The 18,050-nt window shown below is 42.4% G+C and overlaps 2 protein-coding genes across 5 annotated transcripts in view; one reads left to right on the plus strand and one right to left on the minus strand.

The window, feature by feature from the left end:
* Positions 1-2,351: 2,351 nt before the first annotated feature.
* RNF6 (ring finger protein 6) lies at positions 2,352-9,696 on the minus strand. Of its 3 annotated transcripts, none has more exons than XM_066620716.1 (4): positions 9,655-9,696; positions 6,963-7,188; positions 6,300-6,407; positions 2,352-5,021 (listed from the first exon to the last, which is right to left on the minus strand). In XM_066620716.1, the coding sequence occupies exons 2-4, from the start codon at positions 7,171-7,173 to the stop codon at positions 3,367-3,369; spliced, it is 1,974 nt and encodes a 657-aa protein (XP_066476813.1). In that variant the 5' UTR covers positions 7,174-7,188; positions 9,655-9,696; the 3' UTR covers positions 2,352-3,366. The 3 variants fall into 3 exon arrangements, with proteins under 3 accessions (XP_066476813.1, XP_066476814.1, XP_066476815.1); XM_066620717.1 differs by lacking the exon at positions 9,655-9,696 and adding an exon at positions 9,376-9,634; XM_066620718.1 differs by lacking the exon at positions 6,300-6,407.
* A 1,032-nt stretch (positions 9,697-10,728) lies between these two features.
* Positions 10,729-18,050, plus strand: part of CDK8 (cyclin dependent kinase 8) — a 71,108-nt gene continuing 63,786 nt past the window's right edge. For both annotated transcript variants that reach the window (XM_066619673.1, XM_066619674.1), the window contains exon 1: positions 10,729-11,141. In XM_066619673.1, the coding sequence (XP_066475770.1) occupies positions 11,014-11,141 (128 nt within the window). In that variant the 5' untranslated portion in view covers positions 10,729-11,013. The remainder of the gene's footprint in view (positions 11,142-18,050) is intronic.

The raw sequence follows: 18,050 nt of genomic DNA on the forward strand, positions 1-18,050 counted from the left end.
CTGCATTTGTGCTCTTCCACAAATGCTTGCACTGTGCAGTAACAGGCTGGGTTTGCAGAACTCTCATAAGTCATTGCCCATGTGAAAAAATTTTTGGATGCAGTTTCACCATTCTTGTGCAGTGCTCTAGTCCAAGGTGTAAAATGCTCTCCAGTAAATAGAGGTTGGAGAAAAGTGTTTTTGGGTGTTTTTTTTTGGCAGATTTTGGGGACCCAAAGTTAGAAATGCAGAAAGCAGTGATGTGCTTTTATTCCAAATTTACATTTATAATTATAATTACTTTAAGTGTACTTAGTAGGCAATATAGGTGGCATAGTGGCAGCAAACGCAGCCATAGTCATTACCCATGCATCCTCCCCCGTTACATAATAAATAAAACCCAAATTAAATGGTTTTTTCAGAGTTTGGTTTTTTGTTTTAACAAAAAAAAGAGAAGTGCAAAAAGCACTTTTCTGAGTTTTATTTCGTTATCACCATTTCCTCCCATCTCTACCCATGAGGCAATATCTCTGCAGAGGAGCAGCTTTGGATCCAACCCTTTATGAACAAGTAGAAGCGAATGAGTACTATTCTTGCCAAAATGGTGTTGAAATTCAGAGTCAGACATGTGCAGTGCCTGGAAAATGCACCCAATAAGTCAAGTTAATATCTAATCATAAAAAATTCTCCCTAAACAGAAAAGTCTTAGGCATTCTAACCTTCAATCATTGACCATTATAGGACATCTCTTAACACTCCCATGCATTCTATGAACACGTAAGGGGGGGGGAGTGAAATCATCACTGTTACCACCCCTAACACCAGTGGGCATGCCAGTCACACTTCTTGGTGTCCATGTGCTTGTACAAAGGGGGCAAGCTGTAAGCATGAAAGGTTCCTCCATTCAATTTAGAATAATTGGGAACCAGGTCCTCCACCCATATAGTTTAGCACATAATAACCACTGAGGTGCATGGCTAGTAAGTGCAACAGCATGGCGAGTGGATATGAACTCTCTACCCCTCACATTTCACTGCATGCATGAGAAGCACTTTAAAAAGAGCTTATGTATCTCCAGTATTACGTTGCTCATGATGAGAGCTTGAAAGCGTATATGTTCTGTAAAGAACTTTATAACATGTAATTGGCTTCATCTAAGAGCCACAACCATTTTAGATATCAAGAAAAGCATTCCAGCAACTGTTCCATATGCAATGCAGGAAAACAAAGTGAAGTGACAGTAGCCAAGCTGAAGTCTTGTGATAATCTTCAGGTCACAATCATACTATATGTTGGAACAATAGACAATCCATCCCATCCATTTTCTGGGTTTTTTTTTGGGGGGGGGGTATGTATAAAAACTGTTGTAGCTTTCAACTTACCTAGAACTATTAAGAGAAAGGACACTTGCCTTTTCTATTTAGGTTTGTGTACATATTTCAGATATACCACCGGGTCCAGCTGTAAGGACATAACCTCATGTAGCTTTTTTGTACAAAGAAAAACCAAAAACCCAGCAGGACATTATATATAACTTGACAATTAGCAGCCTTCACTTTAAGAGCAGCTGCAATCTCCTTTGCAGTGCACCAACTCACCTTTAGATTAAAAAGCTGAACATCAAAGAGTGTTTATCCTTAGAGATACCTCACACTTGGGAAATACTTCCAAATAAGTCTGGACAAGTTTTCAAAGCGGGATGGTTTTTTTTTATTATCATTGTACATAAGAAAGGAGTGACACTTATTAGGCAAGCTTTCCTTTCCTACAGAGAAACAGATGTGTCAGGGTAAATTCTTCTCAGTGCAACAATGCAACAATGAGGCCCAGCACAACTATTAAACTGGAAGCTTTACACATTTAAGGACTAATTTAACATTCAGGCAGGATAAAGGGAAAGGAGGCATGTTGGATTACTGTGGCTATGAAGAGGTAAGGAAAAAGTCCTTACTGAGGACAAATCACTGAGGCCCTTAGGAGCTGCCTTTGCAACCACTGTTCTTACAACCAGTACAGCCAGTCAAGGATCTGTCTGACTGAAAGCAAAGGCATGCAGCAATATGTTGGCAGTCAACTCATAACTCAATGTCTATCACAGTCAGTACATAAACATTTTCCACCTGAAGTGCAGGACTTACTTTTAGATTTATCAATGTAGCTAAAATTCTGTCTTTTATATGTATATGGCTACATAACTCCTCTGCTTCATGAAAACATATGAGGAACAGAAGCACTGGCCCTTAACTACTTTGGGCAAACTAGGTCCAATGCGCTGAATAGTTGCACATGGCAAAAGGAAAGAAATAGTGTAAACTACAACAGCAATTATTCCCCCCACCCAAATGAGTGCTTAGTTGATGGTACACAAGTGATTCACACACTGCAAAAACAGTTTTATTCCTTGGTCAGGTAGTAGCAGTAGCCTTAAGGTTCAAGCATATATCTGTTTTTGGTATTTTCCAGCAAGAACATATTTTTCTTTAAGCAGTTGTAGAATCTGATCCTCGAAAAGCTCTTCCTCTTAGAAGTGAGCAGGGATACTACATTTTCCAGTTGTACATAGTGCAGGAAAGATAGTCTTGCAACAAACCAATGAAATTCTGAAAAAAACCATGCAGGCTATAAACTAGTTACTTGTCCATGACACACTTTCACCTTCAGAACAAAAAATGCATTTAAAAAAGAACTCACTGGAACTTGTTTTAATTTTTCAACCATCTTAAATGTACTTAAGCATTGTTCTGAAGTTAACATGGAACTTGCAAATGTGGACTAATAGTTTTCCTAGCTGCTCTGACTGCTGAATGTGTTGAAAAACAAACAGTTTGAAATCACTCTACTTAATTCAATAAAATTAAGAACTCCATCCACTTCAAAGAGTAATTTGTCAATATTAAACATGCAAACACTGCCTATGAAATATTTAAATAAATCAAGGGTGTAGGGTATTTCAGAAGTATTTCCGTTAAAATATAGGTTAAAATCAAGTGCTTCAAATAACTTAAATATCTTCCTGCAGGTGCAAGATTATTCTACAAAAAAATTGTTCATAGAACAAAAGACTAATATATTACTTGACAACTGCACAAAATAAACTAAAATCTTAGTAAAACAAAAACATATGTTAAGAACTCGTTTTTAAATATTTATATTGCAGAATTGTTTACATAACAAAATTATATAGAAAAATATAATTTTAGAAATGTAATTTGATATTTACCCTTACACTGACAGTTAGATACTCACTGTCAAATGTAATTGGCTTTCATCCAATTTTAAACATACTTAACACAATGCCCCCCACCCCAATCATTTGGAATGAGAATAAACACCACTTGACTTTCAATAGAGGCAGCAAATTCAAGAATCTGAAGATTTATCCTCTGCCTATGATACTACTGCCTGTCGACAAATTGGGCAGGTAGAATTCTCAGAAAGCCAGCGATCAATACAATGAAAATGGAACTCATGCATACATGGCAACTGCCTTAACTTGTTCCCTGCAACATATTCATTTATGCACACACTGCATGTCTTGCTTATTTCACCCTCTTCTGCACTCACATTCCCATAATTGCGGGTGGAAAGATTGTCAATTTGGTCTTTGGTTAATCCCCTGAAGTGGTCATTGGCATCTTCATCTAACAAAAGGTAGGGCACAAGGCGAAGGATAGGAAGGGTTCCATTTTCAACAAAGTTGTTTGAAGCTTGAGACTGTCTGTTAGTTGGAGTTTCGCTACCATGACTGTAGTGCTGGGTAGCATTGGTCTCTCCATGCCATTCCCTGCTACGTTGTTCAGGTCTGCTTCTAACAGAAGTTTCACTGAATTCATCAAAACTGCTTAATGTGTGTAAACTGGACAGCTCAGACTGCATATCTGATAAGTCCTGATTACTCCCTTGAACTTCAGAATCTGATTCTGTGTCCATTAAGGAGCTTAGCTCCCCAAACCCAGTCATAATTTGCCTTAAAATTGACCTAAGAGCTGCTGATGAAGACTCGCCAAGTGCAGTTTCTGATATCCTTCGGAGAGGTATCCTTATAGTGCTAACATATGTCCGTATCCCTGCATGTTCAGATCGTGAAATAGTCCGACGAAATCCCTCATTATCACTTTCAAAAGAGACTAGGTTTTCTGCCATACCCACTCTTGAGCGAGTTCTAGTAGCAATACTGTCCTGATCCCTATTTTGTCCAGGACGAATTCTTCTCACTTGTAGGTCTAATGTAATAGTCGGATGCCTTCGAAGTGTGGTTGTGGATCTATTGGTCAATTCCTCTTCTTCCAAAGTTATACCCAATGATGATGGCACTTCTTCACCTTCACCTGGAAGAGGTTGGACTGTGTGTGTCTGCCTAGACCTTGTATGGATTTGTTGTACATTCCTACCTTGTTGCCTTTCTAAGACGGATTGGTTTCGACTACTCAAAGTTGACCTGAGTCTTAAAACTTCTGGCCTTTGTTGTGTACTCCTATGAGTTCTAGCTCTTGCTCTGCCTCTGTGAAGTCTCATGGGCGTAACTCTTTGTATTCTCCTTTGCCTAATAATGTTGTGTTCATTGTCATCTAAAAAACTGCTCCGTGTCACAAACCCTGCTGAACTTTGGTTTCTGCGTCTGAGTCTGCCAGATAAGAGTCTAGATGCTTCTTGAGAATTTTCTACCACTGAACCATTTACATTTCCAACACGTGATGAGGCAAATGCAGGGCCAACTGCCTCTCTCAGGGTTCTGCTCCTTGTTCGGCTGGCTACAGGGCTATCTGCTATTAAAGATCTATTTTCTAAATGGCTTCTGATGGTATGAGCATGTGATATGCCATCAAGCTCTTCTCCAAGACCATCAACACCATTATGCTCATGATTTATATTTATTTCAAGACTAAACCGGAATTCTCCACTATTTGGGTCTGCCCGGCTCACAGCTCTCCAAGTTTGGTTTCCACTATGTCCACTACGAGTAGAATTTCCTGTATGACGAAATGTATTCAGCCAGTCTAACAGGGAGTCACTGGTTGAATTTTCTCCAAGAGTCTCAGAATCTGTAAGCAATTAAAAATATATATATTTAATGCAGTATATATTTAATATATATTTGCAAGACTTCAGGCATTCTCTCAACTAGCATGACTGTCACAAATACAGTTCTCATTCTACCGCCCTTGAGGAATGGTGTGATGATTGCCCTGTTTTTCCTTATTTTTGAATACTTCTAATTGTCCAGAAGCTCCTGTGCAGGAACAGCAGCCTACAGAGCTGCTGACACATCCTTCTGCAGGCAGCCGCTTCATTGTTTGAAACTGTTATCAAGCAGCCAACATGCATTTGTGGTTTGGAAGAATTCTTCTGTCTGGAGTAGTTAGCCTGCCTAAAGATTGGCATGAGCACTGATTGGGCGGCTCAACCTGTCTACCTAGGTAAAGGGGCAGGATGGAGGTGGTTTCTGTTCCTCCAATCAGGTAACGTGATGATATCAAATCTCTGTTATTTAAGTCTGAGCATGAGGTTTTTCTGCTGTGAGAAACCAATAGCTGCTCCCCATTTGCTCCCCCTTTTCCCTTAATTCTTAACTACACTCCCATTTCCTAACCTGATCAACTTTCAGAGACACACCTATACTGAAGTTTAGTCCAGGGCACACAAGTCAAGTCAGTGATCAATAATATGGTGGAGTATTTGAGGCATATTTGTGTAGCTGCTATTTTACAACTTCTTTGAAAATTCCAAACAGAACTGTCTTTAAGTTTCATTTCAGATTTTCGTGATAGTAATCTTTTACCCAGTAGTTTTTGATGGTCTCTGAAGTTTTTGAAACAAACTGCACAAACAGTAAGGAATATCCAAAAAGCTCACATATATCATTGTGTCACATGTTTGTGAAAGAAAAGGTGTCAGAAAAGAAAGCAGTTCCACAGTAGACAATAGGGAAGTCCTAAGTGTGCAGATAGTATTTGATATAGGAAAAAAGGTCTGAGTATAGGGGAGGAAGGGGATCATTTAACTCCCACCTGTTTCTTTTCCCCATCTCACGCTGTGCTCTATCTCTTCATGTGATCTCACGCCTCCTTGAACACTCTCCTACCTTCCAAAATACTCTTTCACTAGATTCTTATACCTCTAAGCATCTATTAAGTACATACTTTCTATTCCTTTTTGATCTAAGTTTACAATTTAAATTTTAGTCTCACAAGATTCCATTTCCTCCTATCTCCATTTCTCCTTAAAAATTGTACAGTTTCTCAAAAAATACCTAACAGGTATTTCTGATGAGGGTTAGGTGCATATATATCTAAAAGAGTTATATTAGAAAGACAGCTTACATCCAACAGTATCTTCTTCCCAACCTCTACTTTCTGTGTCAGATTGTGATGCAAGATGTTCCTTTGCACCTTGCAAACGATGCTGTAGCTCATCTGCTGTCATTTCCCCTGAAATAGTTTTCATGATACTATAAATTTTATTCACTTTATATCTCTCAAAAGCAGATCAGTTTTTACCAATAAAATACAGAAAAATGAATACTTAAAAAAGCATTAAAAGGAACATAGTAGAGAATTTGGATTCTATATCCAGTAACTGTCAAATTTCTGTAAACCAATTTAAAGTGCTAAGGCACTTGCATGGATTCAAGAATTACTGGGATTTGTCTCAATGTAATGTGTTTTGAATCAGGTTTACATTTAACAAAAAAAATCTAAGATGTGACTATTAATTGTATTTCCTCTATATAAAATTAGTTCAAATACCATTATAAACCATTTTAATTTTCTATTCAAGTTAGCATTTTGAAGCACCTTGAAAATTAATACTAAGTATTCTCTTTAATTTCCCAAGCACGAGGATCAAATCTGAGCTATACTTGTACAGCTATCATCATCAGTTCATTAATACTTTTCTTATAAAAACACAATGTGATAAATAAAGTTATATTACATATGACTCAGAATTACATCAGGTTTTAATTACCATAAGTCAAATCTCACCTGGAGTCCCAAGAAGGTTGCGATCCCTCATTAACCTATAATCTTCATCACTGAGTTCATTAATGAATTGATAATAGGATTCTTCTCTATTAAGGCGCTCCTGTTGCCTCTGCCTTTCATCTTCACTGCCATGCCTTTCATCTTCACTGCTATGACTCTGAGATACAGTCTGCCCACCACTTTCACCTAAGCAAGACCTAGAACAGTCCATTGTGGGAAGATCAGACTGTGGCAAAATGGAAAGAAAGATCAAGAAAGTTAAACGGGTTCACTGACTGTAGCTTTCAATAGTCATCTGATTTAGCTATGTGCTAAATTTCATCTGATCAACGGTCATCTGATTTTTAGCTATGTGCGCAAAATCGACTATTAATTCCTTTCTGCTAGTATATCTGATACATTCCTTTGGGTGCCTATCTAGCATAATAGTGAACATGGAGAAACTTACTTCTGAACAAACACGAATAAGATTAGGCAACAAATTTTGGTTGTAGGTGAATGCTAAAAATCAAAATTTAATTACCTGTCAAATCAAGATTTACAATACTCTGTAAACTGGCTGTAACAATAATGTTTGCATGTGAGAGTTTACAGTATCTAAGGTAATAAAGCAGCAATGATATTACAATCGGATATTATGTTACAAAATATACAGGACATGGCAGTATAGGCCAGAAAACTAAGCTCATTTGGCTCTGTATCACTCATAATTAATATGCCACTGGAACAAATTTATACTAGCTTCAAATGCAGGTTGCCCAAAATATGTGTATCTAATGACCAGCTGTGCCTCATGCTGTAGCTCCAATTTTCTGCATGTATGCAATATATGAAGCCCATATGGCAATGTAAAAATCCTAAACAAAGCCAACAACCATTGTGCCCATAGTCCTTAATACTGTGTTTATTAATTATTATTATTATTATTATTAACAGTATTTATATACCGCTTTTCAACTAAAAGTTCACAAAGCGGTTTACAGAGAAAAATCAAATAACTAAATGGCTCCCTGTCCCAAAAGGGCTCACAGTCTAAAAAGATGCAAAAAGAACACCAGCAGACAGCCACTAGAGGAGACACTGCTGGGGTGAGGTGGGCCAGTTACTCTCCCCCTGCTAAAAAGAGGAGCACCTACTTGAAAAAATGTTTACTGTCAATATAAAGAAGGTAGTCCACTGGCACCTTCAGGCTAAAGCTGAGAGGTCCCTAACCTTATGTAGCAATTTTTTTCACTTATGATGCCTAACATTAAGGTATCTTACAAACAAAACAATAGACTGGAAGTTGATATGAATCACATGTAAGGGCTAAAGTAGTTTTCACTTGAAATATTGCCTTGTACCTCCACCTTGCTAGGATATTTAAAAAATCTGAGATTTCTAACATGGTGAAAGATTATCTCATACCTTTTGGGCACCATTAGTTAGGGTTACCTGATACAAAGGGACACAAAAGAGGGAATTTTGCATGCTGAGCAGCACCTGCCAAAATTTCCTCTTCTACACTGTGGTTAAAGACATAGGCGCTCTGTTCCCCCTTTGTATCTGGTTACCCTACTTTTAGTCCCAAAGGGTACAATCCTAACCAGGTCTACTCAGAAGTAAGTCCTATTTTGTTTAGTGGGGTTTACTCTCAGGAAAGTGTGGTTAAGATTGCAGCCTCAGTACTTTTCAGACTTCAATTCAATTGGACACATACCAAAGTAAGGAAGTAAAAGAATCCTTAATACTATACTTAAGGGCTAATACTTAGTACCACTGGGCACATACCTAAGTGAGGAAGTAAAAGAAACAGATGTGCTGAATATTCACTGCCAAAAAGTGGCAGTCAACTTCCCTTCCCATCTACAGCCACTAATGCCCCATGCCTAATAGTGTCCAGGCATCTTTTTTCAATTCCCAGAAGAAATCCCCTGATTTTAACAGAAAAGCAAGAAATTCAACTCTACATTTTCACGGCAAGGAAAATGCTCTTCCCCATGCCATAACTTTGACACCGGTGAGATACATGACACGGTATGGGGATGGTCCCTGGCACCCCTAGTGAAGCCAGAGTTTTAGCAGGGACATTGGGTGGGTGGGGAGGCAGGGCCTCCCCACCGGAGTGCTCTGAAAAGCGCCATCGCCATGTGAGGCACCCAAGCACCCACAAACCACGCCTCACCTACCTCCCCACCCAGGGGGACCTAGGGATGCAAGGTGGGTGGGGAGGCAGGTGAGGTATGCCTCCCCACTGGAGTCCTTCACTCTGTGCATGGGCTGTGGGTGCTTGAGCGCCTCACACGGCAGCAATGCTTTTCGAAGGGCTCCAGCGGGGAGGCTCTGCCTTGCCTGCCTCCCCACCCACCCCACGTCCCTGCCTCCTACCACCACCCCCCCACAAGGGTGGCCACGTAAAGCACTCTGGAGGCACCTTGAAGACGGGAGCCTTCCAGGCGCTTGTCTTGAGGAGCGCCTGGGCCTTGACAGCGGCAGGCGCCGGCCTCCCCTGCCCGCCAGGCCAGACCGGAGCCGGGGCGAAGGCCGAGCGGGGCAGCGACCAGCCCCGCTACCTGCTGCCGGCCCGTCCCAGCTCCCCAGCAGCGCCAAGCAGAGGCCCCTCAGGCCAGGGCGCTCAGGCTCCGCCCGGGTGGCACTACGAGGCGGCAAAGCCTCCCCTTCTCCCTCGCTTGCTCTCAACGGCAGCCCTCACCGCTCGAGATACTGCGGTGCACTGCGATAGCGGCCCGCAACTTCCGGGGCCGCAACCGTTCTGCGAATGAGTGCGCATGCGCGGTGCTGCCCCAATAGCGGCTCGAGAGTTCCGGCGCCTCGACCCCTCCGTTCCGCGAGCGACTGCGCATGCGCGATGCAACTGCACTAGAGGCCAGTCAGTTCCGGCGCCTCGACCCATCCGTTCCGCGAGCAATTGCGCATGCGCGAGCAGACTCCTTTGCTCAGAGTGACAGCACAACTCCTCCCACTGAGCTGAACGGGATCTACGATTGGTCCGTGCAGAAGTGCAGCCTCGCGCTGGGCCCTAGAAGGAACCATTCCCATATGGCTCTCCCAAGGGAGAGGCTGCTTGCCCATTCCCTGCCACACTAGCTGTTCCGTCCCCCCTCCAGCTACGCCACTGCTGCAGCCAATGGCCCACTAAACCAAGGACGTCACCAGTTGAAAAAGTTTAGGAACCACCGCCCTAGAGGCTGCTGTTGGATCTGTAAATGCCAAGGGATGTGGCTCTAATGCCCCACCAGCAGCAGCTTGTTCAACCTTCATGCACATGGCCTAATCAGATTCGTGAACCAGTAGAAATTGGGTCACCACCTCATCTATTTGACCCCTTTCCTAGGCGTGTCTTTTCCCACACTTTGGATACAGTGAGAGCAATTTCTCCCTTTCCACCCAGCTGGTCCTCTGGGGGTCTGTTCTTAGGCAGGATTCCACCTACAAAGCATCTACTCCCACCATCAGCCTTCCACCTGACTACTGTACTGACTACAACCGACTACAACTCCCAGCATGCACCCGTCCAAGCCTTTGCAATGCACCACGGCAATCCCGTCCAGATTCGGACTACATCTCCCAAGATGCAGGGAACACCTCTTTCAGGATGGAACTACATTTCCCAAACATGCTCCGGGTAACGTCGGCGCGGTGCATGCAGGGAAGGAAGGAGGCGTGGCCTGGGAGCCGGTCGTGTTCCACGTGGTGTGTTTTCTCAGAGCGAGGCACCAGAGAGTGGCAGGGAAGGCTTTTGCGACGTTCCCCTTTTGCAGCAGTGTGGTCAGGTGCGGCCGCCGTATTCCGAGGCGCGAGACACCGGCTGGTGTGTGGCGCCTCTTGGGCCGGCTGAGGAGAGCGTGAGGCAACGGCGAGGCCGGCGGCGGCCACTCCTCTCTCAGCGCCGTTCCCTGCCGGAGTCCCCACCCGTCCCCGCCTCTCCCCACCTGGATGGTCTGCGTCGCGGCTGCGGGCCTCCTCGTCCTCCTCCCTGTTGCCGGCGGTGGCGTCGGGCGGGGGCTCCGCAGGGCGGGGCGTCTGAGGCGGTGGCGGGCGCTGCGGGAAGATGGACTATGACTTCAAGGTGAAGCTGACCGGCGAGCGCGAGCGCGTGGAGGACCTTTTCGAGTACGAGGGCTGCAAAGTGGGCAGGGGCACCTACGGGCACGTCTACAAGGCCAAGCGCAAGGACGGGTGAGTGGGGAGCCCGCGCCCTGCAGGTCTGCTCGTGAGCAAGCTCCGCTGTAGTCCCTGGGCTACTCCCAGGAAGGTGTGGAGGGCTGCAACCTCAGCCCCCTCCTGTGCAGGTCTACTCACAAGTAGTCAGTGAGGCTTCCTCCCAGGATAGTGTGGAGAGGGCTGCAGCCTCAAAGCCCAATCCTATGCAGGTGTACTCACAAGTAAGCTATACTTTAGTCAGTGGGACTTACTCCCAGGAAAGTGTGGAGAGGACTGCAACTTGTCTGCTCAGAAGTCCCATTGTAGTCAGTGGGCCTTACTCCCAGGATAGTGTGGAGAGGGTTGCAGCCTGAGTGAGGGAGGACAGGCAGGCAGCTGGCCTGTGGCTGCCTCCCCACCTTCCCCCCCCCCCCGGCTTCTTCTCTTCCCACCTCTGGAGTCGGTGTCCTTTTTTCCTTCCAGCAGGGTGCCCCTGGAAGGTGGGGAGAGTTCTTTGGTATCCATGTAAGATAAGCAGATGTCATAACCACCAAAGAGGACCAGTCATCTGAAAACAAGAATGTATGACAAAACTAATTAAAGCTAAAAACAGTTGTGTATGGGTTTCATGCAATTAATTTAAACATCATGTTACTTAATATTAAATTTAAAACTCTATTACCAAATTTATTCTGATAAGGCTACCTGCTCACAAGGAAAAGGAGAACATTTAAGTTCTTTTGCAGGACACAAGCTAGGCAAGAGGACATTCTTGGAAAAGAGGATGTCTGGTCAACCTGCCTTCAAGCCCACCACCCCAGGCTTTCTGTCTGCTGTGCTGTCATTCCTCACAGGGAGAGAAAGTACCTGTGTTTGTGTGTGTGCCCCAGGCAATATACTATACCCCAACTATTTTCAACCACTGTTCTGTGGCACGTTGGTATGCCGTTAGTGGAGTATGCTACAGGAATTTGGGGATGGAGGAAGGTCATTATTAGTAGGGCCAATGAGGGATGTGAGCCCCCACTGACAGTGTGGTGTGCCTTGTCAATTGTCAGACACTTGATGGTATGTCTTGACAGTTTTAGTGCCTTGTCAGTGTGCCGTGAGATGAAAAAGCTTGAAAACTATATATATATATTCAATATATATAGTCACTTTCCCATGTATAATGCCTCTAGAGAGCCCCCAGTGCAGCCGTTTTCACAGCATGCTGATAAAGTGCTAAAATTGTTGAGGCACACCACTAGTTTTTTGATCGGGCACGTTAGGACAAACAAAAGAAAATATTTCTTTACCCAGCAAGTAATTAATCTGTGGAACTCCTTGCCACAGGATGTGGTGATGGCATCTGTCCTGGATTCCTTTAAAAGAGGATTGGACAAATTTCCGAAGGAAAAGTCCATCACAACTTACAAGCCATGATGGGTATGTGCAAACTCATGGGTTTGGAAGTAGTCTACCTCAGAATGCCAGGTGCAAGGGAGTGCACCAGGATGCATGTCTCTTGTTGGCTTATGTGCTCTCTGAGGTATGTAGTGGGCCAGTGTGAGATATAGGAAGCTAGACTAGATGGGCCTTTGGCTTGATCCAGTGGGGCTGCTCTTATGTTCTTATGATTATTGGGCAAGGCACACCACACTGCCAATGGGAGGCTTGCATCCCCCAATGACCCTACTAATCACCCTCTCCCAAATTCCTGTGGCACATATGTAGACCATTCGTGGCACACCAATGTACTGTGGCACACTGGTTGAAATCCACTGCCCTAGTGCAGCCATTTTCATCTTGCAGCATGCTGACAAATTACTAAAATGGTCAAGGCATACCTTTAGTTTTTTTGACAACTTGCAAGGCGCAGCATGCTAATGGTGGGGGGCTCACATTCCCTCAATGGCCCTAGTTATAAATGACCCTTCTTCAAACTCCCACAGCAAACCTGTAGACGTTTGCAGCACACCAATGTGCCACACCACACTGGTTGAAAATAGCTGCCCTAATGGGCTGGCCGTGGTTAGTCTCACATGGTGTGCATATCTTGTGAAAACCCCAGATGGATTGGCGGTGGCCGTAAATTGCGGATTAGAGTAAACTTCCTCAGCCTTTATATGATATAAAGCAAGCTCTTGTTCTGAAAACTTAAGGGCAGCACAAATCTGTGATAGTAGAATCCTGTACATCAGTGTTTCTCAAACTGTGGGTCAGGAACCCACTAGGTGGGTCATGAGACAATTTCAGGTGGGTCCCCATTCATTTCAATATTTTATTTTTAATATATTAAACTTGATGCTACCATGATATGTGACTGCATTTGGGGAAATGTTATAGACCTGTACTTTTAACAATTACTACATGTAGTATTTTAACAATGATAGTAAAGGAAACTTAGTCGTGGGTAAGTGTGGGTAGGATTGCAGCCTAGGACGGAGAAAAATTTTCCTGCTTGATGATATCACTTCCGGTCATGACATCACTTCCGGTGGGTCCCGACAGATTCTCATTCTGTCCCGGTGGGTCTTGGTGCTAAATGTGTGAGAACCACTGCTGTACATGTTGCATATACGTGTTACTCGAAAGCATGTAACACTTTCTATCTGCGTTCAGTGGTGCTTACTCCTTAGTAGGTGTGAATAGAATTGAAGGCTTAGAATAGGGGTGTCAAACTTGTTTCATACAGAGGGCCAAAGTTAACATTCATGGTACCTGCTGAGGGCCAGAAGTGACATAATTAAGCAAAATGTGACATCATTAAGAAGATGGCCAGAAATAAGCATTTTTTATTGCACAGAAATTCTATAGCTGCAAATGACAGAAAAGAAAATGTTCTGAAATCTTGTTCATGTTTTCAAAATATGAGAGCCCAATTATTATGCCGGGAGAGCCCAATTATAATGGGGGCAGATAAATTGCTTCCGGAGCCTGCATCTGGCCGTAGGCCTTATGTTTGGCACCCTTGGCTTAGAAAGTACCTCAGGATATTTTTTGTTTGCCGAGAGACAATTTATACCCCTGTTGTGTATCCTTGTGCAGTATTTTCTTTATATTTTGTGTTTGCCTTTAAACAAGTTCTTTTCCCTTCATTCACCCCACCTGTTTCCATTTCTAATTGCCCCTCAGTGTATGTCTTTCCCAATCTCAGTTAGCATTGAACTTTCTCTGTCTTGGCTCTACTTCTCCATGTCTTTCATCGTTAATTTGTGTGAGCTCATTCAGTTGAATGCTGGGTTTGAAACCTTGGTTGCTGGGTTTCATTGTTCTGGAATAGTTATCTACTAGCTGTGTCATTTTACTCATTATTAGTTTACAATTGCCACTATACATACAAGTAAAAAGGAGTGAACAAAAGCTGCATTGAGATCACCATAATATGACTAAGACTGTCTAAAATGTGGTAAGAGGCAATTGATGTTAAGTGATTTTCAATATGTAGCTGGTTTCTTCCTGTTTCTTCTTACAGTTGTTTTGTCTGGCTTTCCCTTTAACAATGCCTCTTGTCTCTTATTCTACCATTTACACATTCTCGGGTTCATACCTGGCTGCCTTAGTAATTGTGGTTTTGTTCCTTGCATTTTTAAACACTTCTCCTCTTACAGACTACACCGCATCCTTTCATATTGGATTCTTCAAGTGACTGCCATCATATAGTCAGCTGTAGCAATCCTCTTGTGTAATCTTTTGATAGAAAGCTTTTCTAGTTGAATAAATAGCTCTGCATGTTGTAGAACCACAGTCTTTCTTTTGCCAAACTGTATCTGATTTTCATGACTTTTGCAATTTCATAGTTGCCTCATTTCGTGTTTCCTTGTGGGCTCATTTTGTGAAGGATTTGCACCAGTCATCATTGATGGTTTTTCTTAGCAATATGGTGCAATTTTTTAGCCTTTCATGGATAGAACTCTTGAAAGGAGAAAGAAACTTCAGCAAGATTTTCCCATAGATTATTGTTGGGGGGAAAAAATAACTTGTAATTTGAATAGCAGATGGCAAATTTTTAGCAATGGAAACACTGGAAATTTTATGGAGTGGATTTCTTGTTAGGTAATCCTCTAGATCAGTATTTCTTACCCCTTTCTGCTCAGTGATCCTTTTAAGATAAAAGCTATCAACCCTCTCCAAAGAAAAATACACAAACACAGATTTTTTTGTGTGTGTGATCTGTTCACAGACCCCAGTTTAAAATCCCTGCTTGAAATAGTCCCAAATTATGGCATCTTGAGCATTCTTTTTATCTTGAAGGTTCAGCTTTACTGTCCTTATGCAGGTTGTGGTTGGTGACCTTAAGCTGACCATTCTGTACCAACAAGTAGTATCTTGGTGGGTTAGGTCAGACCTGATTAGCACATATCTGCATATTATTGAATCTTGGTTTTTGGATATATGGTGCTCTATTGCCGTACTCAAAATGCATCTTTTCTATGTACAATTTAAAGTAATACATACTGATGGCTTCAGGTTCTCTTGGGGCAGAACAGTTTGTTTTTAGTGGCATGGTGTGAGTAGGTCTGTATGATTGGAAGTGAAAGGCAGTTATGCCTTTGCATGTGCCATCATGCATACAAAAGAACTGGATTCTAGCTTATTACAGGTTTTTGCAAGTCCACCCTAAAGTGCAATAAATCTTGCAAGGCAGAAATTATATTCTGCTCCCAGAATATTTTTTACTTTTGAGGTAAACCTGTGTGTGACAGTTCAGTCTTTAAAAAGGATTGAAGTCTGTTTTGGATATTGGATAACTGCAGTTCTGTTACTTATTTCAGTTCATTTTAGCATTATGAACTTACATGAGTAATTTTTATTGGAACATACAATCGTTACTGATCTGGGAATAAAATGCTTTAAGATTTGTTGTAAAAGATTTGAAAACTTAAGAGACAGCGCATATGTGTGAAATGAGTGATAATTCAGCTAAATATAGATGACCATTTCAGAGAGAAATATCTGGTCCTTATTTTTGCAGCATGTGCCAATCAATAAGACACAAAGTATGTCCTCGCATTAATAATAATAATAATACAGGTATTTCTATACCGCCTTTCTTGGTCCTCAGATTTCTCCTTAGACTTTATTCGAGACTAAAGTCTCAAATAATGTAGACTTTGTTTACATAGGCAGGCAATTTAAATCCCAGTAGAGATTTTTACAATTTGAAAGAAGGTTTCTATCTTTCAAGAAACCACAACATTCAGGTGTTTCTTACTTGATCTGGTCGCACATTCTGGCCTCCATCCTCCCACGCTCAGAGCAGATGGAATAGCTCTGCTCTGCTTGTCAGCTGCTTCAAGGTCGCACGGTGCCGGTGGCCTCGAACTGGTGACCTTCGGATGTTATCCTCAGGCAAATGGAGGCTCAACCCTCTGGACCAGACCTCCTGCCTTAATGAGATGGTTATGTTGCTAAAAAAAACTTTTAAAGTGATAAATCTAAATCTTGAACTTCAGCATATATACAAACGTGTTCAAATCTAAATACTCTGCTCCATCCTATCAAAGTAAAATAGTCTCAATGTTTTGGTCAGTTAAGCAAAACGTTGAAGATTTCGCTTTCACTTAGGCTGTGAAGTCTTATTTTAGGTGAAAATTCAACTTTTTTTGGGTTTTGAGATTACCATCCTGTTTGTATTTATCTCTAGAATGTGTGATCTTGCTAATTCAAACCAGTGGTAGAAAAATTCTTTGTTGACAAAAGGGTGTGTGTGTATTCCACTTTGAGAGCTGTAGTGATTAAAGCCACAGTTCTCTGCACACATTTCTGGGAGTAGGCCCCATGGGAATTACTTCTGAGTAGATCTGCCTAGGATTGGGATATAAGCTGTGAATGAGGTCATCAGTGGTTAAAATTTTACTTCTGCTATGCATTTACTAGATGGCTCTTAGACTACTTTCAGCCTCAGCTACTATTGAGGATACAGGTATATACCTTAGGATTGTGGTAATGGCTACATCAAGGTAATAAATGTGAAGTAGTTAGTACACTCAAAGTGCTGTACAGTGTCAAGTATTAATAATAATATTGCTTGAGACACATGCATAAATTGCATATTAGTTTTATCTTTTTATTGCAATTATCTCACGTTTGGCCCTCCCCCCCAAAAAACTATAGCTAACACTAGGATAAAACAGTATGAATCTTAGTAAAACCAGCAGTTTTCAATTCATCTGAATTTAGAGTATTCCAGTTCATAAAAATAAGGCACTTTAAAATAAAAAAGCATTTCTTTGCACACTTTTTAAAAGCAGTGAGTATGTAGGGGGTCATTGTGCATCCCCAGGGGAATGAAATCCATAAGTGCCATGCCGCCATTAAAATGATTTTGACTCTGGTATCTCCCAAGTCTGTAGTTCCCAAGCTAATGGGTTGTGACCCACCAGCCTGGGAAGCACTTGCTTCTGGCCCCTTAAGCAGTACGGTGGGGATATGCTCCTCAGAATGACAAAAAGTAGCAATTGGAACCCATTTCCAGTTTCGTGGTTGAAAACCAGAAGTAGGTTCCGATAGCTATTTTTAGTCATTCTGAGGCTTGGGGAGCCCTGTGGAGGCATCTGCAGGACTTCCTGCACCCCCAAAGGCCGGAAAACTTAGGTAAGTTTAAAAAAAACAACCTTCTGTCCTTGGCAGCTGCATGATCCTGGAAACTGCATTGCTACCATCTCCCTGCTCCCAAAAAGACCTACATGGTTCCTGACTTCTGAGGAAAAGTTTGTGAACCACTGCTCTTAGCAAATCTGTGTTAGAGGTGGGTTATTGAGCAGAGCCTGAGCTGTAAATCTGGAGTCCAGGTGCATCCATATGGGCAGAGTAGATAACTTGGCACCTTCAATATTGGGCTTTGGTACCTTTAATTTCATCCAAAAAGTTTTGCAGCTGATATAAGATCTCGTCTGATCTTGGAAGCTAAGCAGGGTCAGGCCTGGTTAGTACTTGGATGGGAGACCGCCTGGGAATACT

Source organism: Tiliqua scincoides, chromosome 3, assembly GCF_035046505.1.
Source record: "Tiliqua scincoides isolate rTilSci1 chromosome 3, rTilSci1.hap2, whole genome shotgun sequence".
Taxonomy (NCBI): Eukaryota; Metazoa; Chordata; class Lepidosauria; order Squamata; family Scincidae; genus Tiliqua; species Tiliqua scincoides.